Raw genomic sequence first — 24,020 nt, forward strand, 5'->3', positions numbered from 1 at the left:
GCTGCCTCCCCCTGGGTTTTGTGCCCATCCCGGCTCTCCGCTGTGGGAGCGGCCTCAGCCATGCCTGAGCGGGCGAGGGTCTCAGCCGCAGCATGTCTGAGGGGTGCGAGGATGCTGTAGAGGAGCGTCCCGGCTGATGGACCCTCCTCTTGTCACTAAACCCATGCCTTTCGGCTGGTGGCTGGGTCCCACTGTGGGGACTCGATCCCCTGCCTGCCCAGGTCCCTCCTTCAGCAGGTGTGCGTGGCCTCAGCAGTACAGCCCGGGGCGGTGGGCTCCTCCAGTCTTCAGCTGGCCCTTTCTACCCAGCTTGTGCAAGCAGTATCGGTGTGTGAGGGTGTTTCTGTGGGAGCTGTGGTGGAGGGACACCTCCGGCATGGTCGGAGGAACCATCCCGCCTGGGGAGGCTTTTCCCACCTCAGGTGTCAGGATTTCTCTACCTGAGGTTGTAGTGTTTTCAGGTGGCTCCACAGGGCCTGGGATGTCCTCCAAGCATCTTGATGAGGTGATCTTGCGTGTGACAGGCTTTGTGTTTCTCAGTGGTGAAGCCAGATGCTCAAGATGATGGCTAGTTTGTAATTATTGTTGATAACTTGAAAGTACTTCAGAAGGTCACCGGGTCGTTAAGCATAGACTCCCAGTACGTAGTCCTGGGATGCGTGCTTAACTTCTCAGTACAGACTTGTCGATGGAGATTTCGTCTTAAATTTTGTAGTAAGAAACACTTCATGTGCTCTGCGCTTGGGGCTTGGGCCTTCATTCCTGAGCCATTTGAGGGCGCTGTGTCTCAGGTTTAAAAAAAAAAAAACCCACAAACAAACAACAAAACCCCACCCCAGTGGCTCTGAGGTGCTGTGTATTTGAGTGGCACTGTAAATTGAGCTGTATACTACTGAGGGTTTTCTCAGAGTTTAAAACCGGTATCTTCAGTTCAGGCTTTAAATCACTAACAGCTCTACGCTTTTGTCACTAGGCACGTTTGGTTAATCCTGTTCATGAAGTGCTGGGCTTCCAAAGCTACCTACTCCAGCAGAGCTGAAAAGCACAAACAGGCAGAGAAGGAACCTTTTTAAAAAGAGGAATGTAGTTGTAGGCACTGTATTAACTGCCTGAGATCAGGGAATGGAGGAGGGGGAGTGAAAAAGATTGGCGATATTCCCAGTAGAAAAGTTGGAAAAGAAACAAGACTAGTTAGTCTTTGTTCATTACTCTGCAAATGTGAGCCACGATATTGCAGTATCTGTTTGTATCATAGGAACTCTAAGCAATGAGTAAATTGACATAACCGAGCGAGATGAACTTGGGATCAAAAAGTGATGGGTGTCAAAGCTGCTCGTTTGTGGCACCTCTTGGGGACCAAAGCCAGCGCTGCCACGTGCGTAAGAGGCAGTGTCGGTAAAGCTCTGCTCGCCTTTGCCTGTGGATCTGGTCCTGGGAGCGCTGAGAGTGGTGTGGGCAGATGTGTTGAGAGAGATGTGTTTCTGCACGTTGGGATACTCCTTTCCTGTCAGAGGAATCTGTTCATTTAATCTTCGTTCAGATAATCACCAGGAATGGGAAAAGAGGTCAAAGCAGATGCACGCTACCTATGAGTGAGTTACGGTTTATAACACCTGTGTGAAAACTAGAGAACAGAAAACTGAAGTGTCTTCGGATGAACCTAAACTTAAATGAACCTCATTAACTTTTGAAATGGTTTCATTAAATTAATCCATATCACCGTGTAGGTAGACATTCTTATTCTGGCTAAATGGACCTCTTGGCTTCGTAAGTCTGTTCTTAAGCATGAAAAGTATCAGATTTTAGCCTGCTTTCAGTGTTTATGCAGCCTTTTGCAGTGGCCACACTAAATCAGCACACCCGTAGTGAAAGCTATGCAATCTAGTGGTGAGATATTTTCTGGGGTGAGACGAATTAAGATTTTGCCTCAAATTATCTAGGAAGTCTTGAATCTGCCCGGAGTGGAACTGAAATCAGGTGACTCTAGAGCCCCAATTTTTTGCCACCTAGTCTGGCCATTTAAAATACCAGCACTACAGAGGGTTTGGATTTTCCCGTTGCTCCCTTAAGCCCTGTTTGCAGCAGAAAGAGTAAGGCTTTGCCCTCATCAGCAGCACAGCTTCACAGGTGGGGATATGGACAAGGCCCTCATGCTGGGCTAGAAGAAAGGCTTTGGTAGTGGAAACCTTGCAGCCTGTTTATCCTGGGATTTGTCTCCTGAGTGGAGCTAATGCTTCGGTGCCGGAGTGCTCATTGGACTCAAACTGGATGATCAGGACAGTCTCATTCAGAAAAGCTGGTTGCTGAGAAGTAGAATAGGTAATAATACTGTATCCTGATCTCCAGCTGGCTTAGACTTTGTTGTAATCGTATTCCTCAACCATGCCATAAATCACACAAAAAGTGATATAAAATGATCAGGGCAAGTGGAGTTCTAATAAAAACAAAATCCCTGACACGGTGGCATGAAAACTGAGCTACAACCAGACTGAGCAATAGTGCTTCCTGGTAACGGTACCAGATTCCCAGTGTGGCATCTGAAGGCTGTGTTCCGTTTTTATAAACTCTGCTTGCAGATGCTGCTGTTAGCCAGGACGTGGTCTGTTGTAGTTTCCTGCTGCAGCCTGCAATTGCATCGGGAAGGGCGGCCACACTTGTAGCTACATCAGGCCGTATCACGTTTAAGACTGGTGTACCTAAGGTCTCATCTGCACAGTTAAAAGTACCGCATGTGAGGGTACTCCAACCCTACTGTCCCTCTTGGCAACCTGGGAATTGCAGCGTTGACAAGAGGTACTGCGTTCCTGAAAAGCACTTCAACTTGGCAGGACTGTATCCCGTCTGGGAAATGCAGTTGTGTAAACACTTGGATTCTGACCACACCGCGGGACTGAACTGTCCTGTGCTGCGGAGACACAGGCAGGAGCCAGTTCTGCAACTCGTCTGACTGACACTAGAAGACGGTAGGCAGTACAGGAATTTGCCTCCCTTTTGGAAAGTTCTAGCTTTGTAAGGCCACAGCGTGTGTTACCTTGAGTTGAGTGGTATAGTGGACTAAGGTCTCTCCTTCTGAGTCTGAGATCAGTTCCTAAATGACGTCCGTTAGGTCTCCCTCCAGCAAGGAAATTCCAGTTTGCTCGATAAGTCTCAGAACTCCTCATCCATTGCTTGCAGGTGCAATTTCACAGTTATGTTTCGACTGTTGCTCTCTGCACGCCGCCCTTACCCTCTCTACCAAAGTTTGGCAGTGTTACTTTCTGTAGAGCTTTTTTGATTGAAGCCTGGTGAGCAGAGTAGAGGAGGCCCTTTCAGCACCATATATTTGTGCTGTGATTGCAACAATGCTTTCTCTTGAGTCCTAGCAGGGCTTATCAGTCCTGCAGACCCAAGATAAGAGAGAGAGGCAGGGTCCTGTGCCCTTTGGGAGACTTCTTCCCCAGTTGTACATTGCAGAATACTGCCTCAAGCTATCTGCAAAATGTGGGATTCACAAAGACTTAATTTGATGTATTAATTTTTTACTTTTTTTTTTTCATACTAGTGTCACTTTTACATGCTGAATTGCTGGACTGCTACGCAGTCTGTTAGACTGCAACATCAGTACCTTACAACTGGTGTAGGCTTCTCCTAAATTTTTGAAATGGTTACAGTTTTAAGAGGGTGTCATGGGTTCATGTTATCATGTACATTAGGTTTTGACTTGGAAATGAATTAAAAACTCTTGTCTGTTCAGGAACCTTATCTGAAAGCTGGAAATCACTGGGATGTATTTTAGAGGCAGAGGTTTAACGCGAAGTAACTTCTCTTTCATTCTGAAATCTGGAATCTCTGACTTGGGGTTCAGGATAGCTCTTTGGCCTGTCCCTAGTTAAAATTAATTGTCCTTCTCAGGTGAGATAAGAGAAGAGGTTGTGGCTCCCTCCTGTTCAGGCTCGCTCATTTAACTTTTTCACACCACATTTTCATTTCCTTTGAATTCAGTGAGATTCCTTGTGCAGACTGGATCTATGGAAGTGGATGATGTGCATTATAAGGGCTCAGGGAACGAGAACAGTGATGTTCTCATTATAGCATGGAATAGAGTAATTGAAGCTACAGCCAAAGAAATACATGCTGGAAGTTGCGAAACCTTAAATATTTTGCAGTATTGTCTCATACAGTTGACACAGAAGAAGAGGGCTTCTTTTCCTCCAAGCTTCACGTACATTTACCTTTGTTAAACCTCATGCAACTCCTAGTGGACAAATCTTCCAGCCTGTTAAAATATTTCTGTACAGTGGCTCCCTGTTCTGGTGTGTCCCCTGCACTTCCCAGTTTGGTACCACCCACAAAGTTTGTGTGGGTGTTGATGTAGACAAGCTTTGGCAAGCATGGGCAAGGAGAGTTGATGGAGTATCCCTCTGGACTTTGCGTCAGCCACGTGTTTCCTTTTTTCAGGCAGGTTGGGCAGTGATGCTGTAAGTCTGGTGGAGGTGATAAGGGAAAATACTGATTACTATAAAGTCATGACTGCATTTGGGTGCTAAACAAGTGTAGTGCCAGAAATGTATTTTCCAGTTAGCTGCAGTACCTGGGAAATTCTGCCCTTGCTATTGCCCACGTTGCTGTTCACTAATGATGTTGTGGGACCAGATACAAACACTCCTTGGATGCACAGCTTCTTCCAGGGTCTCTGAACTCCCACTGATTTCCAGGTGGGTGTAAGTGCCTATGCAGGAACTGGATGTCTCCGTGTGGTTTTGGATCCAATATGGAAGGCCAGTCAGGGCAAAGAGAACTGAGTAGGTTGGACTGCAGGCTCCAGGGAATGAGCAAGAACTTGCAGGACTCCTAGCGAAATGGTAAATCATCTCCTTCCTTTTGAAAAAAGAGGAAGAATAATACAGAAGAGGCCACAGTTTGTTGGTTTTAAGCCTGACTCTGGTTATAAAGGGGAGAGTGAGCAAGAAAGGTGGGCACTTCCAAAGAGCACTTCCCCTGATGTTTCATCCTGTTTCTTAGCTGCTTTGGAGTGGCGAATTGTCCCTTTGGAGGTGTTTGCCGTTCTTCGTTCACTGTAGAGGGAGACGATGCCTGGTTTAGAGCAGATGTCTGAAACTCTGTAAGCTCAATCCCTGTCCAGTGCTACTGAGTGTTTTCTGTGTACAACAGGGTGGTGCTACCCTTCAGGTGACTGCCAAAGCCTCTGCTGTTGTGGGAAGCAGGGCAGTGCAGGCATGATACAATTTCCCCTAGGAAACCTTCAGCTCTGCTGGTTTCTCTTGTCTGGGAGAGGAGCTGCCTGGCATTCATCCATAGCTGGTCCACAAGCTGCAAAGTTAAACCTCTTGAAAGCGCCGTGCTGGGTTTCTTTGTGCTGGGAATTTTCTTTCCCCTTCCGCAATGGCCAAAAGGGAGAGCACGTTGTGGTTTCCCTGCTTAGCAGAGTCGGAGGCTGGGGCAGGCTGGAACAGAGGTGCAGTTGGGTATTCTTTGGGTATGATCTGCTCTCATAACTGAGTGTAAACCTGAAAAGACACTGGAGCAAGACCTAATTTAAAGCTCTTGTTTTAAATTTGCTTGAATTGCACTTGTAGATAATACCTAACTTAAAGCTGAAGCATGGTTAATAGGGACAGGACTAAAAGCCATGTGAAGTTTATTAAACTGTATTTGTGTTGGTTTTTGTTCTTCACTTTAAATATTAACTTCCTTTTAACTTTGAGGAAATGGTTAAACTAAGATTTACAGTGTAACAGTTGAGAAATTGAGAAGGGGTTGGAATTTGTCAGATGTTTAAAACCATTCTCTTTTCAGCATGTTCATATGTATGTAACTGATGAACACTTAGGAGCAAAAGAAAAATCTGTTAAAGATTCAGCGTTTCACAGATCTCGTTCAAAGATGTTGTGAAAATAAAAAGGACTGGAAAAACAGTGTAACTGTTGGAGAGTACTAACGTGTGGGAAGGTCCAGAACCACGTGCAGAAAACACTGAAGATTTGGATTCCCGTCCCGAGTTAGCCCTTGAGCTATTGTAGCTCCACCAGTACTACCAGGGGACAGAGACAGAAGAGCGAAGCCAGCGAAGCAGGACGATGCGATTACAAATGCTATTTGAGTGCCAGCACTAACAGTCCCGTTGTTACCGCTGTAATTTCAGTGATACGGTGTGAGGACCTTCCTCCTTTCCCTGCTGTCATTTAGCCTGAGAAAAGCTCCGGTGGCAAGGAAGACAATGTGTGGAAGAAGAGTGAACTACTAGTGATACAAGAGTAGATTAGAGAGTGAGCAGATTGCTCATGTGTCCAATGTGTACATATAAAACTCTGGATAAGAGCATGTGAGAATGTTTTGGTGGTTTGGAGAAAGGGGCCTTTTCTGCTAGTGAGTGATGTTGAGCTGACTTTTAAATGAAGGATATGAAATATCCTTAATATAAAAGATACAGCCACTGTTAAGTGCCGTGGTGAGTGGGGCTGTAAGTGGGAAGTGTGGATTGTTTATTTTAATCAGCTTGTCAGTTTGGTCGCCTGCCTTTTTGAGGCTGAAATCATTCTGGCCTTTCGTGTTAGCTGAGCTGTGTGATTCTGTGAGCTATATGGTCCTGTCATATGAACTGTAAAATCCAGGTAGGATTAATAATGCAGATGATGATGAACTTCTATGCTCCTCTGAATTTCTGGGGAGTCTCGGTAACTCTGGGATGGCGGGGCTGGGCAGCTTTCCCGGACGCTAAGCAATACTGGGGTCTGGCACAGTGGCAGGTCCTGTTTGTACGGGCTCCCACGGTGAAAGAAGGATGAGAGGGAGTATCCCAGCTTTTGATATGCATCTCCCCAGGCAAATGTGAATTGGCAGATCGGAAGCATTTTATTTAATTGGAATGATTTCCAGAGATGTGGGAAAAATAGCTCCGGCAGTTCCGTAGTCTTCTGTTTTACTTCTTTACCTTCAAAATCCAACTTTCTGCTGTCCCTGAACATCACACAGACCAGAGAAGAAAAGCATAGGGTATTTGTCTAGTGCTGCTGTCTGATATCTCATGCTGAGATTATAGTATCTGGTAGTTGGAGGATTTGAGGGAGGCAACATGAGGAATGCATTTCTTATGGAAAAAGCAAAATAGCGACCAGAGTATTCAAGTTACCAGGTCCAAAAGATCCCATCTGGGCCAACAGGTTTGAAGACTCTTTTTGAACACAACTAGCAAGTTTGGGGGAAATTTTAACTCCCTAGGAGCAATTTACAGGCCCAATCCTGCAAATCCTTCCTGCTTGAAACTCTACTTGGCTTGTCAGATTAAACTTAATATTGCTTCTAAATTCCAAAGCAAATGTGAAACATAAGTCCTTTCCAATGGTTTAAATTATTTTCACACTTGATGCCAGAAAGTTGGGATAATGTCGGGTGGTGATGAAACTGACTTCTTGCATATTTTTGGCACCAACAAAAATGGTTGGCAGTGTTTCAGGAGCTCTGGTGTGGCTTTTAGTACCATGGCACCAGATTTACAATCCTTCTTCTAAATAATTAAAACCTATATTAAAAAAGGGGGCTGGGGCTACCTCCCAGCTGGAAGATTGGAACAAGGAGGGGAAGTAGTGGAGAGCATCGTAAAGGAGGCTGGAAGAATAAGTCACTAGAGCTTTTGCTGTCTCTGAAACAATTCCGACAAAGCCCAACTTTTCATTTAAATGAAGAGGCAGCCCTTTTAGAAACTCCAGGGCAGAGTGGGTCTTGTGAACTGGTATGCATTCTGTAGGGCCAAAAAATAATGTCAATTTTTCTTCATAAATGGGAGCCCTTCTGGGAGGTGTCAAGGCATTTTATACTTAATCCGTGACCTTGCCCCAAGGGCAAAGTCTCTTTTGAAAGGCCTCAAAAGAGGTGTCTCTTTTGAGACAGGGGACTAATTGTTAACACCATGCTTTGCAGCCATGGCAAATAGAGATGCTGATTTTTTTTTTTTTTTTTTTTTTTTTTCCAAGTGCACTTTTGAAATTAGTGACCCTTTTTGAGAGATCTTGGTTTCCCCTGAATGCTCTTCGGTTAGTACGGCTGTCAAAAGAGGAGAGCTCTCATTTCTGTTAGCAGAAATTCCTCTTGCTGGAAATACTAGGCCAAAGGGATTTCCTGGGTGTACGTGAGGACTGAATTTGGCAGGGAGGTGTGGAAATGTACAATATACAGTATGTATGTAATGTATATTATAAATCATATTAGTACAGTCAGCTGTTGAATATATAGTATTTGCATGTACGTGCAGAGCATTTATTTGGATGGTTGCCTGGCTGGCACAGAATGCGGGGGGTGTGTGTGTGCAAAAAACAGTCTGGTCTCTCTCTATAGGATGGGTGTTACAGGTATGCAACCTAGCCGAGCCACTTTGTAAGCCCCTGTACCTATAAGGTGTACCCTAGGCACAGTCTGATGCCTCCTGGCAGGCCAGATGAGGCCTTCTGTAGCTAGCAGGAGAAGTTGGATCAGACCTAGAGAGTTCTCCCAAGGGGGTATATGGCAAAGAGCTGCATTTTGAGATTTTAAATTGCAATACAAATAATCATTGGATTAGTACAATGAAAAGTAAGAAAGAAACCCTCATTGTACATACTCACTTTTCCAATGTGTTATAACCTCAGAGTTGATAACTAAACCTGGAAGCTTTGTTAAGTTTTAAGGTGATATCTTTGCTTTTGCTCTCTTCCTTTCATGCCAGGTAAGGGGTGGAAAAGGCATAAAAGCACCTTAAAACCACTGGGTTGCGAGCAAAGAAGGGCTCTTCTGCGGCAGAAGCTGCTTCCCAAAGATATTCTCGCCAGCCCTGGTGTAAGGTCTGGACTTGGTGCAAGAAAGGCAGTGGTTTAAGTGCTCTGACCTGTAGCCTATGGAGTCTGCTGTTAATTAGACAGGGTCTTTGCCATCCTTGTGTTAGTTATTCCAGAGATGGTGGAAAAGCTCGTACCTGGGAAGGTACAACAGTCCATTCCTGGCTTGACCCCTGAAACCCAAGCCATGGCTTGGAGGGAGAGCAGTGCTTACTATGTTGCCCCTTTTGCAGTCAAGAAGAGGTATTTGGTCCTCATACAAGAAAATTGCAGGTGGCGCTGTGATTCATATTTACAACATCACTTCAGTTCACTTAGTGTTGTCCGCAAGTGACCGTACGTAGGTGGTCTCCTGACTGCAGGCAATCTTACCTCTTTGCTCTACTGAGATAGTGAATGCCATTTAATAACAATGCAATTCTAGCTGACAATCAGAAAGGTGATCATGAAAGGATTCCTGTTAATAGGATTTATTTGTCCTCATGTGAGCTGAGCATCTCATAAGACATAAATATCTTTCCTATCAGCTGGAGTGGTGCTCTAGCTGGAGAGAGAGGAAGAAGGGAAAGGAAAGGTGTTGACAAGAGCTCCCCACTTTTTTTTTTTTTGGTATGTTTATAATGACTTGCACAATGATGCTTCTAAATAGTGCCTAATAATATAAAAAATAAATATGGGAAGCAGATGAAGTTCTTCAGTCTGAAGACTGAACAAGATCATAATCACTTTTCATTTCCGCACACTGTAAATAATCATTGCAGTGAAATGGTCTAGGTTCAGACTGGGTTGATAAGACACGGTTAGGATACCAAACTGTCTGATGAGGTTTTTTTGTTCTCTTTTGTGGACAGGTTGGCTATATTCAAATTGGATCAGAACACATGCTAATACAGCCAGTGAATACATCAGAGACCTCATTTAGTGGAAAAGAACACTTCATCAGGCGTAGACGATCCACAAAATCAAGCCATCCCATGAAGTCGCACATTCCTGATGAGCACTGCAAGGTTGTAGCAGGTGAGCTTGAAGTGGCTCAAGAGAACAGCCATGAGTATGCAATTATATTTTTAAACTGTTGTTCTGCCAGATATGTCTGTATTTTGTAATTCAAGTGTTCGGGCAGCCAGAGCTAGTGAAAAATGGCATGCGTTAATGAATCCTGCTACTTCAGGCAGAAGGAGCCACATCACAAATATAAAAAATGTTAGGACATATCCTGTCACGTTCAGTTTGTGAGAAGGTAAACTTTGTGATGGGTCAGAGTAAACTCTTTTAATCGTGCAATGAGACCGCTGATCAGGAAGGTATTCACAATGTTTTTAGCAAAGGCCTTAATTTTGAAACTGAAGTCAGTGGTGAGGGGTGCTCTTTTGTCTCACCTTTCCACTAGAGTTGTGCCAAGTGGGCATGGATAGAATGGTGATCCTTGCACTTCAGAATGCGGAAAGTGTCATTTCAGATACATTCATGTCATCAGAATTATCATCTGTGGAGTCTAGCTCCAGGGATCCAGCTCAGAACAGGATGAAAAGATATCTGGAGAGGGGAACAGATGCAGTTTCTTTTGTAAAACAATCTACTTTCTTTTCAGCTTCTAGCATGTCATCATTTTTACTTCTGTCTAGCAGAGCACACCATCCATAATAGAGTATATATATCAGGGTACACAGTCAAGAGGGCAGATTTTGGTTTGGGGTTTTTTTTTTGGTTTGGTTTTTATTACTTTTGTATAGGCTTAGGTGCATTTGAAACTTCCAGATGTAGTTGAGCAAGGTAATTTTTTTAACTAGGAACTTGATTTTGCTTTTTCTGTCTGGTGTTTGACTCGTCAAACTTAAGCTCTAGCTTTCGTGCTATAGGACTTTTTGCTTCTTTGAGTGGCAACTTTTAAATTGTTTGCTTCAAGGTTTTGTGAGATAAATTAATAAAGCTAATAGATAAAACTAATTAAACTTTTTTCTTCTCTTGCCTTGCGTTAGAGGGGAATGAGCTCATAGACATCGCAAAGAAACTTTTAAGGTTTTTAGCTTTCCTTGGAGATCTGTGAAGCCAGGTTTGAAGTCTGAGAGTCCAAAATGTGAATGTGTGAAGTTATTCTGGACCAAACAACAACCTCTCAATGAATTTCTAGTGCTTTTCTCCTTAAATAGTTTAGCAATATGAATTATATTATTTCAATGGGGTTTCTGTAGTATAACAAGAGTTGGGAGGTGAACCAGCTTCCTGAGAAATGGCATTGATTTAGATTTGAATTGTGTGTCTGGCAGTTAATAGTAGACATTCTCTAATGCTCTGGATTCAGTTTGCGGTGTCACGCTGGCGCACCTCGCCAGTGTTAGGATCCTGGGTTTAAATCCTGTGGGTCTCTGTGGGTATATGAGGTGCTGATGGCATGTTCCAAATTGTCAGTCTTCAGTTGTGACCCAGCGTGACAATGTTAAAGTTGTTTTTTAAATTAAAAGTTATAATCATGGATCTGATTTTAAGGTCTAGAGTCCCCATTGGAATGGGAGACTAATAGCAAGGAGGTCCAGTTCTTTGGTGACAGTCCTTCTGTCAGTACTTTTCTCCTGTCTTTCACCTTCCTCCAGTTAAAGCACCACAGAAGGACAGTAGCTTTGCTATATTTTTGCACTTAAAGAGTGTGTGCCTGTAAGCTGCTGCAAAACTTGCTGGTGTTCTAATGCTTAGCAGCTGAAACCCTGAAAAAATGCAGCTGTCTCACACCCTTTTCATTTTGGGGTGTTTTTTTGGTTTGGTGTTAATAATAAACCAACTGTTGATATTATTATTTCCTATCATTTTTCAAGAGAAAGCATCTAACTCTATTCACTGATCGTATCCTGTCTTCTCCCATTTTTAAAGCCAAGCAGTCAGATTGTCAGCTAATATAAACTGGTCTAGTTTTTGGCTTCTTTGGAGCAACTGAATTTTTATCCTTTCTGGAAATCTGTCTGGGTGGGTTGCATAGAGGGTGTTTTTTATGAACTGTGTGAAATCTCTTCTTTAGGTTTCAGTGTGCCTGTGTATTCTGGTCCTTTTATTCCTCTCCTGCCCCATTACCCCTCCAATACTCCAATATTCTGTCTTCTACTGGATGGACTGCATACTAAATGGAGGCAGTAGATCAAGGCATCTATGCTGTCTTCTACTTGGCTGCCAAAGGGGCAAAATGGGAAGCAGGACTGGCAGGTTTAATGGGTACAAGAGTAAGACACACAAGTATGGGAACAGCTGAGTAGTTAGGAATGAGTGCTGTTGTTGGACATAAAGGGACATGGCAGCAGCCTGAGGCACAAAAGGCTTCTTTACTGGGAACAGCAGTAGAAGCAGAAGTCTGAAGGAACTGACTGGAATAGGCAGCCACGAAATTATAGTTTGCCTGTATCTCTTGGGTTTTGTATTTAACAGAGCCGATGTACCAGCAGAGATGACCTTTGCTTGCTCATAAGGTTGCCTCCTAGCTGGCACTGCTTGTCAGTAAATCCTGTAGCCAGGAACTTTATTTTCTCTTGTGTGCAAATCTTGGTTCTGGTTAGAGTTACAGATCCCCTATGTCTCTTTAGAGGAAACATCAGAATTCAGCACCACTCTGATTTCCTAGCCAAGTACTGTAGGTGCTGCAGTGCTGTGTTCATAGAAAATACATTACAAAATTCTTACACTATAAAATAAGACAGCCATTAGATAAAAGCTGAATTGAACCAAAATCAGTCCAGGAAATCTGCCTCATTTTTTTTGCCACTGAACCTTTTGACCTTCTGCCTAGGAACAGGGTGCTGCCTGTCCTTGGCAGAACTGAAATTCCCTCCCTGAGAAGAGGGACTAAAGGAAAAGAAATGGGGGAGACACTGGGGAATTACATGGGTTCACAAATGAAGAGAGGAGGTGAGTGAGTTCCAGGGTATCAGAACTGTAAAAATAAGACACTAAAAGGGGACACTGAAAAAATGCATTCCCAGTAACACCTACTGCTTCCTGAAGGCTTCTGGGGACCCACTACATGCTGCTTTTCTCTGCTGTGTCCAAAACGGACTGGGAATAGACCTCACAGTTGCTGGGATGCTCCCTGCAACCTTTGTCCTCCTCGAGTTGGCCCAGAGGTGATTAACAGGCAGGTCCTGAGCTTGGGGGACCTCGTGGCACGGGCTAGGTGGACCCTTGGTCTGACATGATGTGATTGCACTTAACTCTGTGTATCAGCATAAAATTAATTACATATCTGTTAGGTATCTAATGCATGGACAGCTTGAGGAACAAGAATTCCCTGCTGCAAAAGAAGTTGTTGAAGTTCTTCATGTTTGGTGGGCTAAGAGCACACGTGCACACAACTCATGCAAAGGTGGTGGCCAGGCCACATGGGCTGAGCGTGTATCTGAGTTCTGAGGCAGAGGGAGATTAATAGTCTGTTTTAAACTTTATTTAAGGCTATGGATCTCATTCTGTGACTGGACTTTTTCCTACCTGATGCTAATTGAGGGGCTAAACTAGGACTGGATTTGGGGAGAGTGAAGTACCCAACTGTTGCACAGTGGGGAGTGCTGCTTGCTCGTGCAAACAGCTGCTGCTTCAAGTAGCTGTGTCATAAAATAATGAAATTGCTCATGGGCTTTGCCACTTAAAGGCAGACTCCTGAATGTTTTTCATTGTTGCGGGAAAGAAATCTAAGTCATGGCTGTTAATAGGCTTAGCACGTTAACGACCTAATTGACTCCTGTCTGGTTTGGATTAGCTTTTGCGCACAAGGAGTTTAGAAACAAAAAAAAATTAATCCTCTCTGACACACAAAAGGTCCATTCCTAATGAAATTGTGTGGAAATGATGATCTAGGGGCATGCTTCCAGAGTTTCTCCTGGGAAAAGGTCTCTTTACTACGGTACTCACCAACATCAGCAGAGTGAAGGACTGATCAGATTTGTACTAGAGCTTGTTTTTCACTGGCTTGTAATTTGGCTCACCCAGGCTAAAACTTGGCAGAAAGAATGGAGGTGGTAAATACTTAAGAAATATTTACACGCTAAACTTTTTAGATACGCATCCTCTATGGTGGAACAACATAGACAGAGAAATACATGTTTGTGTAAATACAATATGAAATGAGTATTTTTCAAAGCCACAGAATTGCCACACTTGGGCATTTTGGAATCCTTTGCTGTTCGTCTTGTATTTTCTGAACAGGCAAGAATCACCTCTAAAGATATTTTCTTCTTAAAATATCGTAATTCAGCAGTAACTGGCATGATCTGGGGTTATTTGGGATTCAAATCAAATACAAAGTATCAGATGCTGAATTTTTAATGTTCATGTCATAAGAATTTAAACAGGGCTAAATTGTTCAATGCCAAATTTCTATTTGCAGCAATGGGCCTGTGATACATGAACTTAACTGGTTGTAAAAAAAGATGCATGGTGATGTAATGACTTTTGTGAATATTTGTAGAGGGAGGAGGAAAGCATTTTAAGGAAGCAAAATGAACTTAATCAGGAAGGGCCATGTGTCAGTGCTACTGAGGGGATAGAGAGCACAGCTTTTCCTCTTGTGTTCCACCCAGAAGTGTGGTACTTCCCTTGCAGACCCCAGCCATGGGAGAGGGAAACTGAGCTGAACAGTTCCTTGGGGCTAGGTAACGCTAGCAGTCTGGTTTGATAAGTGGTTGTTAAAACCTCTAAAACAACTCCTTTAGTCTAAGTGGTGTAGCGTGTCCTGCAGCACTCAAAATTATTTTTAGGGCTGCTGAAGGACTTCGTGGGAGCCAAATTTCTCCTAGAATAATCTGTTTAAGAGGATTAATCTGGCTGTAGTCAGGAGTGGGAAGGCACTTAGGGTCTTGCATGACTGGATCTTTGAGATTTTAATCTGAAAGTGCCTACGAATGGGTTAAAAAAAATCCCAGGCCTATGGATTCAGGACTGATGTTTTAATTCCTTTGTTTAAATTCTGAAGTGCTCCAGCAGTAAAGGACGGATCCTATCACCATGGGCCAGGTGCTATTGTTAGTCATATGATATGTGTATACGTATTATTTTTATCACCTGTCATCCAACAGGAGAAAGAGTTCAAGTCACAATGCATGTTTCTGCTCAGGAATGAACATGAACCCCTGTGAGGCAAACAGAAAACCTATTAAAAGGTTTCCAGGTGCATATGCTGTGAGGGGGAAGGAAGGAAAGGTTGGGTTTCATTTGCTCTGAAGCATGGCGTCATTAGGAACATGGGAAATAGCTTCACACCAATGATGTGAAACACTTCTTCGGTTCTCATCTCTAGACACTGGGCTCCATCTGGGGTACAAACCTGCTATCATACACTGTTCTAATTTTAAAGAACTAGTTTGATGACTTTCTTGTCAAAGGTCCTGGACTAGTGGTCTTAGAGAATGGATTCACAGGGAGTTTTGTTTGTAGGTTTTAATACATGTAAGTAAGAATTTCTGTACAGGAGAGCCAAGTGGGGAGAGAAAGAGGGCTCTTTTAATGCATTTTACATGATTTTTGCAGTGCCCTCAGGTTTGGCCAAGACATCCATGAATAGACTTCTCAATTTATTTGTGGGGACGAGAGGTAGCTGCAGGGCTGATCTGTGTTTTGACAGTATCTGTGATTCCCACCAAGCTCTGACCCTGTAAGAAGAGCTCTTGGCAGAGAGGAAATGGGCAGACCAGAGGGGGCTATGGGGGAGCTGTTCTATCTCCTTCATTAACTCCCTGTAGCTAAGAATGGGGGTAGAAAACACCCGAGAGAGGGCTTCTTTCATTGCCCTGTCTCTCTGCAACCTTATAATATATACAGTAAAGCTGTTTCCACATGACAATATCCACCACAGCCTCAGCGGCAGTAAATGGATATAGTTATGTTAACTATCATGGAACAGCAGTAGTTTAACTAATTGCTGAGATCTGGTCACATATTTTACATGTTTCCTATGCCATCAAAGTCTGTGGATGTGACAAGTTGTTCAGTTTTTCTTTGTGAGAGAAAATACCAGTGTTAAAGACATACTCAATCTATGTTATGAAAGCATAGGAATCTCCTCTAACCATGCCATGAAACTTTCTGTTTCTTTGGGAAAAGTAAGTTCTGTTATAACTTTTCCAAAGGTCTCCAGTGATGTGTTAAAGTCCCCTTACATAGAAAGGATTTGATATAAAATACAGTCCAGGAGCATGAGAGAGAGCAGCTTGTCTTTGGAGGGAAGGTTGTTATTTCATGTTTATGATATAGACCTCATAAATTACTCTTAAATGTGGGCTTGCTTTAAACCATTTTGTCAGTTTAAATGAACCAGTTTTCATTTAATGCATATGTGCTGCATGGAGAGATGCATATAGTGAAAAACCAGGAAGATCAACATTTTAATTCACAAAATAACAATGCATTACTTCACTGTATAGTTACTTCTCAACCTGTTTTAACAATTGATCAAAGCTGGTAATAATTTAAATAACTGCTAGTATGCAGGTATCAAATGTAGGGAGCACTCTCCCCGAACAGGTATAAATCCTAAACACATGTTACTGCTACGTTGCGTTTCCCCATCTTTAATCATTGTCTCTTAGCTGTGTTTTCTCTGCAGGTTTGACTTGGCCTGAAATAGCAATTGTTATGGCCAAAAAACATGTGCACTAAAAATAGAGATATGTAATGCAACCTGTATTAGTCCATATTAGGAAGCATCTGTTGAAGAATTAAAGCAAGGATTTCAGCAATGGGCTATGCAGAAGATGTAATGTGATTAAGTGTTTGCAAGCATAGAAGTATTGCCTGTATCAGAAATTCAGCACTTTACCCATGGGAGTGTGTCTCACTTGTGTGGATAAATCCCTTGGTTTTTCCAGGTCCCTGGTCTTCCAAACAGGGAGTCTGGATTTTCCCTGTAAGTGTGTGATTGTTTCCTTATGGCTGATAAACAGCAGCCCTTTGGAGCTGTCTACCATTCAGAAGTGTCCTTTTCCATCACATGTGGCAAGTGAAGTTTTATTGCCGGTCTGTTCTGGATGAAGCCGTCAGCATGAGGGCAGCATGGATAATGTGGAGCAGGAGGGATTCCAGTTTCTTCTTCCTCTACTGTCAAGGTGCAAAAGAGACAAAAAACAAGGACATGCAAATACACGGAGTGTGGATTTCTTCGCCTGCCAGAGCAGCTGCACACAGTGGAGCTGTCTTGCTCCTTCACTTGGTTCCTAATAAAACTTAGTGCTAGTTTCCATTGGAACCTAACGCAATCTAAACTGGCAGGTGGTATTGAGCTACATTGTCTAGCGTACACTGTCCTGGTCTCGGGATGTTCACGGGTATTCCAGTGGTCGCTCTGGCTAGAAAAGCAGACAGGTGGCTCCATGGAGACTGCTTACCTTTTAGCTCTCTTTGTTTTTTCCGTGTTGTCATAAATCATAGCTCAGGGTTAGAGCCAAGAGTTGGGAATTGGGACTCTGTTGGCCTCAATTCCTAATGTTGTTTGACCTTTGACCTTCAGCAGATCCCTTGGGATCTTACCTATAAAAGTTACCAAGTGTTGGCACCTACCTGTTCATGTGGCCAAGATGGGAACACCTTGGGGCAGGTTTTGCCTCTGTTTAAAAGCTCTATGCTTCCTAATTCATAGATGGCCCGAACTGTAAAACCAAGACTGAAGGCACAGAAAATCAGTAATCATTTAGACTAAAACCTCTAACTTGCAAGCGGTTTCTTTGTTTGCAAATTAGGGCTACTAACTCTGAGCTTGCAATGGTACCGAGAGCCTTTGGATCTGAAAATTCCTCTGTAAACTGTCAGTTTCTTTCTCAGCTGATCTGTTTCCTGGGTAGTTTGACATATCTGTATACATTAGGGGTTAAAAATAACTGTTACATGACTTTTTACTCCCCTTTGACCTGCTGGGCTAATGCTGTTATGGGAGATGAACCTGTGTTCTTTACTGGCTTTTGCAAATCACCAGAAATAAATTGCTCATCTTTCATGGAGGCCTGTGCTGCCTCTCTTAAGGTATAGGTGTAATGGTGAGGCCAGACTGTAGGTGGGGAGCCCCTGCTTTGGTGAGTCCCTGAGCTCTTCCAGCCTCAGCAGAAGTGACTGTAGTTCAGCTGCCAAAGCCCAGGATGGGTTGGTAAGGCTGGCAATTGTAAAAACATTCTTTGGAAACTAAGCACATTCGCTAAAGGCTGATTGAAATAAAGGAAACCTGGAGACCAATGATGCCATTTTTCATAGCATAACTGCAGCCAGGCCTTTTGTAGTGTCTAAAGCTCTGAAGTGGATTAGGACTGTGCTTTGTGATTGGTCTCAGATCTGCTGAGTTTAAGTGATCAAAACTGACGAGTTGGAGTTCAGAGACTTATGTACGTCACTCCTTATCACTAGGACCTGATTATAATTGTGTTATAGGATCTTCCCCCGTGGCCCCAAGCAGGTTGGGACCTTTGTGCGTCTGCCACAAACAAAGGAAGTCAATTCAGCTTCAGAGAATTTACAACTTGTAACAGAGCAAATCAAATATAGGATGAGAAATCGAGGCACAGAGGCTGAGGGGTTGGCAGAGCAGTTATTTCCCTTCCCACTTTAACAGTCTTCCCATTAAGCCATGCTCACTGTGCCTGCTTTCTGTACCATTAAATTGTCTTATCTGACTGTCTAACAAGAGTGAGTCCTTGTTTCTAGCTGGATGGAAAGCCTACAGTGAAGGTGTCCTTTTAAAAGGATATGAGCGCACATAGTTCAGGAGGTGGCAATCTTTGAAATCCTGCTGATAAATTGAACCAGTGAGTGGATAGAGATCATAGTGCTTATCCGGCGCTGTCTTACAGGCCTGCCATTAAAGACAAAGTCCTGATGTATTATGTTGACGACTGAGTGTGTTTTGCAGAAGAATAAGGTTTTAATTGTTGTGTCCAAGCCACAGACTCATTTGGATAACAATCCGTGCAATAAAATCTCTGTGGTGATTTGAGATGCAGGACAGAGTCCATGACTTCTGTCTTAAATTCTTGTTTTCTGCTGTGCCAGACAAATAGTCATGAACTTGTGATTTGGTTTGAAAGTGGCTGTGTGATTAAAATAAATAAATAAATAAATAAAATTGGGAGGTGGATTAGGGAGCAATGGATCATTCTGCTATGCAATGAGTTTTCCTACCAGTTGTTGCATGTTTTTGTCTGCCATTCTAGTCAGAAAGAAATTGGAGGTGCATAACTATTTTGTAGGGCAAGGCATTAAAAATGAGAGGACAGCGCTCAGTCTGTAATCAGTTGTGATTTGAATGAGCAACCATTTTTAATTCCTGAACTTCAGACTACCCACTGGCATCAGCTAGTTGTGGTGAATCTGAAATTTTAATGGAGATATAAAAGACCAGTGCACAGGGACAATATCGTGCTGTGTCCTGACAGAGGTGAAGGGGGCTCCATGTTCCCATAGCTGGAAATAGATTGGGGAGTGCTGGCTGGGGCAGCAACTCCAATAGTGTCTGTTGTTCTTAGTTTCCTTCTTCAATCCTTGCTTGTATCTACTCCGAGCTGGATGCCACAGGAAAGGTGTCACGGAAGCAACTGTGTGGAGCGAGGTCCCTAGAGCTGAAGTGTGATTTGGTTTTGTTTGGTTGATTTTTTTTTCCCTTCAGGAGATCAGTGTTTTGAAAAGAACCCCTCTGTTGTTGCATGGATGAAAACTGCAGCTATAAGGTAACCAATGCACAGAGCTTTGGACGTAAAACCCAAAGGAGGAAGTGAAGGGATGTTTCTGGTGGTGTCCATGAATTTTGAACTGGCCCCTTTTATGTGCCTGTGGTGATCTCGCAGCTCTGAGCTGTCCCGTGATCTGTGGTTGCTCTTTTAGCTTGGGTTGTGTTAGTGCATATCCTTCAGTGGGCTGACTTCTGCAGCAAATGTTTTGTCATCCTGGAAGTCTCAGAGCTCTAAACCTGTTCAAAGTTGTCTTGCTTCTAACAATGAGCAACAATCCCCAGGCCAAGCAAACAAGGTTGCTGACTTGTACAGCTTGTGGTCATCCACCATGGTGATACTGTGCAGTCAGTCTTTTGAAGAAAGGTTTTGCTTTTACTCTGGTCTTGGGATGTAATCACTTCCTTCCTGGGTTCCACCTTACGCCTTGCTTTCTTGATCTGAAATGCAATCAAGTCACTGTGCTAGATTTGAAAATTTCTTTGAAATCAGTGCAGCTTCTAGATTAAGTAGCAATGAGTTTCTAGATTAAATAGCGATGTCTGAGACATAGATACAGTATAATGATCATTTAAATACAGAATTGGTAGCCTTTTGAGAGGTGTTTGTATCCTACTACTGGTACCAGAGAAGCTTTGTGGCATCCTGTCCCTTTGATAATTCAGCAAACTTGCCTTTCCTCTGACATATGGTTTTAGGTTAACTAGTAAGCATATACCTCAAGAACTTCCTTTCTTAATTTCTAGACTTGGTTTGTGTGTGGGAACTCCTTTTTCTTTCTCTCTCTTTTGTTTTGGAGAGGTGATTTTTTTACTTCTAAGGGAAACTAATAAAACTTGCCTTATGTGAGAACTGCTTTATGTGAGTACCGCTGAAAGATTCTCTAGAAACTCCTGGGGCACAGGGAAAACTAATGTTAGGGAAAACTAATGTTGCATACTCTCTCCTCCTTTTTATGCTGCTGAAGTAACAGCATAACGGAAAACAGAGCTAGCTCTCCATGTGAGGGTATATAGAGATGTTAAAGGAGTCATGGGTGGAGGGAAGCTTGCAGAGGGCTTCCTGAGGAAGAACCTGAGAGGATTTTTAAGGCAGCAATAGAAAAGGGTTTCTAGGGAGATATCTGGCCTTGCAGAAAAGAGTCTGCAATTTTGCTTTTATTTGTGGCTTTTGTTGAACTGCATCCAGAAACTTTCAGTAGGTCTAACTAGAATCAGGTAGCTAAAATTACAAAGGGGAAGATTAGGGAGAAAAAAGGTGGAAGGGTATAGGAAAGATGTTGCTTTTCAGATGAGTCTGGGAAATACTGTTGGACGGCAGGTAGGAGGAGCAGGAAAGGACTCTGCAGTTACAGCAAGAATGTGCCAAAATCCAGACAGTGCTAGACAGGGCTTTCGGTGTGTAATAGGAAAAGGTCATTTGGGGTGGTTGCTTCGGAATTGTACATCTGTTGGGTTGCCATAAAAAGCACTGAACATAAGGAGTTCTCTACTGAGGCTTCAGACGAGCTCTGTTGTGCTTCTGGTTGCAGCAGGGACTATGGGGTTTTGCCATTCTAAGGAAAATTTCAAAGGCTGCTGGACTGCAGAATGTGATGTGATCATGTTGCTTTGCAGGTGACTAGCCAAGGAAAGGTAAGAGCCTGTAAATAAAAGCCAGCTAATGAGCTGGCAATGTTACATCCATTTTATACTGAGGATCTGGGGGTGTACTGCCCTTCTTCCATCACCTAACAATCCTGAATTTTGTGGAATTTTTGGTCAGATAGACTGTGTAACACATTGTCAAAGTGACTGGCAAAAGAGTAATGTCCCTTGTGCCTAGTCACCCGCAGCATATATGTGCTGTGTTGTAGATTGACTGTTTCAGCTCATATTTCACATGAAATTGTCTGACCTCTTAAGCGGGGAACACCTGACTCCTAAAATAGGAGGTACATTTTGGTTATGTATGCTCCCCGCAATGTAAACTCCTCTGACAGGCTCCTGCCCATGTTTTATGGCCTCTCATGCCTTCACACTAACACTTAACATCTGCACCACAAAATTTGTAGCATCAGTTTGTTCAAATAAAGAATCCACCAAGCATTTAATCCTTGTTTTAATGGCTGATGTTTATTTTAGTTTGGGGTTTCATGTACTCATGGAGGGATCCTCTGCCCGTAGTCCATAAATCACATGGAGCACTTCTCTGTGCTGGCTTGTTTCCAAAGTGAGGCTCTAGAGATGGGGTTTTTTTGATACCTCCATAAAGTTGACTCACCTCAGGTATGAGTTGCAGATGTGTTTAATGAGGATTTTTACTATTGGTTTTGGATCTTTTTCTCCTCTTCGTCAAATGCCTGTGATGTGGGATGTGTATATTTCTTTTGTTCTGTTTGTGATGGTTCATCCATGCAAATGATAGTTGTGTTTTCTCCGCGTACTTGACTGTGCTGGAAAATTGTTTGCATGTGTGGTAGGCAGGAAGATGCAAATAGAGACCTCTCTGAAAGTAGCCCTCTGCAAGGACAAAAAGAGTAAAGAAAAGTTACCCTATAGAGGGGCTACAAACTTTAAAAAAAGCGGGGTGGGGGGTGGGCATGACACATGACACCTCTGTTCAGGTAGTTTGTGTTGCCTTGCCTTACCTCTTCTGTAGAGTATCACCGGTGACCACCTGAGCTCTTTGTAGGCTCCCTTGAGTCCATTACGTGTTGCCTGGTTTAAGTGCTCTGTAAGCTTACACTTGGAGAATGGGAGGGAGAGGATGAGAGCGAGAGCCCAGATTCTCTAAGTTAGGTCACTTTGGCTGTGTTTCTAGGCAAGCCTGTGGGGTGGTAGTTTTCCACACACAACCTCTAATCCCTACCACCCAGTGGAAAGCAGCCAATCCACAGCTTCAAGTAAAACTCATAGAGGAATGGGGGCCAGAGGCTTTGCGTGAACCAAAACTATCCAGCAATTTGCCAGGAGTCCCTTTACGCTGTTGCTCTCCAGAAATCGCACCTTTCAGAGTTTTGTACAGCTGCTTTCTGCAAAGAGGTGCCGAGTGGATTTGGCAAAGCCTCACCAGTTCCTTCATCTGCTTCCGGTGGAGGGACCATGCTGGGCAATCCTATGGCAAATGACCATGGCATGACTACTTCTCCCTGGAGTGCAAGCCATAGTCTAGCATAGTGGGTTCCTCCTCTGACACAAATCGCTTCTTTTCCACCAAAAAAGGAGATTTTTGAAGTGAAAACCCAGAGTACTCGGAATTAATTTTCTTCCACTTAAGCCTTTTTACACACCTCACTCAATGCCAGGCCCAGGTTTATTTGATTTTAGGCCTAGCCCCCTATAAGAGCAACTTCTCTGTAGGTGAGAGACTTGTACCAGCTGAAAACTTTTAATTTATTAGGGAATTACCAAAATAAAAATTTGATGGGGAAATGCTGTTACTTCCAGGAAGGTTCTGATTGCTAGCAGCAAGACCCAAAAGGTCAGTGTTCTTACTGGAATAATTTGTCTTCTCTTCTTTTTTTCTCTGATTTCTCCCCTGGTATTTAAATGATAACCTTGAAAATACTGCAGTAAAGAGGCATGGCTATGCAGAGGGAGGGATGGGTGGGTGAATGGAATGGAATGAAATGAATAAACAAACAAACTGGGAGGTTGTTCACAGAAGTTTGGTGAAGTCCTCTCCATTTCTTAGTTGGCAAATCAAAGGTGCATTCATCTTTTCTTCTTTCTGGTATAGTCACTCCATTTTATTTTATTGCCTTTCTATAAAGCACTATACAGAACCCTGCTCTGTGGCAGCTTTGTCATGATTGCGTACTTTTCACATGGTCTGCAGGACAGCTATAGAAAACAAGCCTCAAAACTTGGTTGTTTTCATCTTTGCTGGCATGTAGCTTCCATTATTTATGAGGACCCCAAGTTTTCATTTTTTGCTTGTCCGTGGGCTCCTGTCTGCCTTTTCAGACCCAGGGGGATATTTCCAAACTCCTTTAAAAAAAAGACTCAAATCAAATTTCATGGTTGTTTTCTCAGTTTAAAATATGTACCAAGTGTTGACAGGTGATGCCTTGGGCAGAAAATCATGTGCGGAGCTATACTGGATGACTGCTAGACAACTCAGAATAGGGATGTGGGATGGACATGTGCAAATGTTCATACTGACAAGACAGAAAAGGTATGAATGAGCAGAAGGCGGGGAGTCCATTTCAGGTGGGCTTTCGGGGGCTTACAGCTGATGGAGTTTATCACCCTGAATACAAGAAGTTCAGTCAGGGAAAACTGATGATCTGGGTAGGGGTGCATGTACCAGCCTGGGAAAGAAGGGAAATTCAAGCTGAATTATGTAAGGGAGCTGATAAACAGGTTGTGAAAAAACAGGATCAGTGAACACTAACTCAGATCTGCCTGCTGCAGCGGGGTGCTTTGCTAAGAGAGGGTCTCAAGTTAAATCTACAGAAAATTAAAAAGTGGTTCTCTGGTCTGGGAAATGAGCAGCATGGCATAAGAGGTATTGGTCTGATCATCCATTAGGGTCTATCCCATGTCACTTTTGCACT

General features: G+C 43.2%; 1 protein-coding gene across 1 annotated transcript in view; it reads left to right on the forward strand.

The window, feature by feature from the left end:
- The first annotated feature begins 7,382 nt into the window (after positions 1–7,382).
- ADAMTS17 (ADAM metallopeptidase with thrombospondin type 1 motif 17) overlaps positions 7,383–24,020 on the forward strand; it is a 183,698-nt gene continuing 167,060 nt past the window's right edge. Inside the window, exons 1-2 of the mRNA XM_035890595.1 lie at positions 7,383–7,437; positions 9,633–9,824. Coding sequence (XP_035746488.1) covers positions 7,383–7,437; positions 9,633–9,824 — 247 coding nt within the window. The remainder of the gene's footprint in view (positions 7,438–9,632; positions 9,825–24,020) is intronic.

This window comes from Egretta garzetta, unplaced genomic scaffold, assembly GCF_000687185.1.
Source record: "Egretta garzetta isolate BGI_Z169 unplaced genomic scaffold, ASM68718v1 scaffold322, whole genome shotgun sequence".
In the NCBI taxonomy this organism is placed as follows: Eukaryota; Metazoa; Chordata; class Aves; order Pelecaniformes; family Ardeidae; genus Egretta; species Egretta garzetta.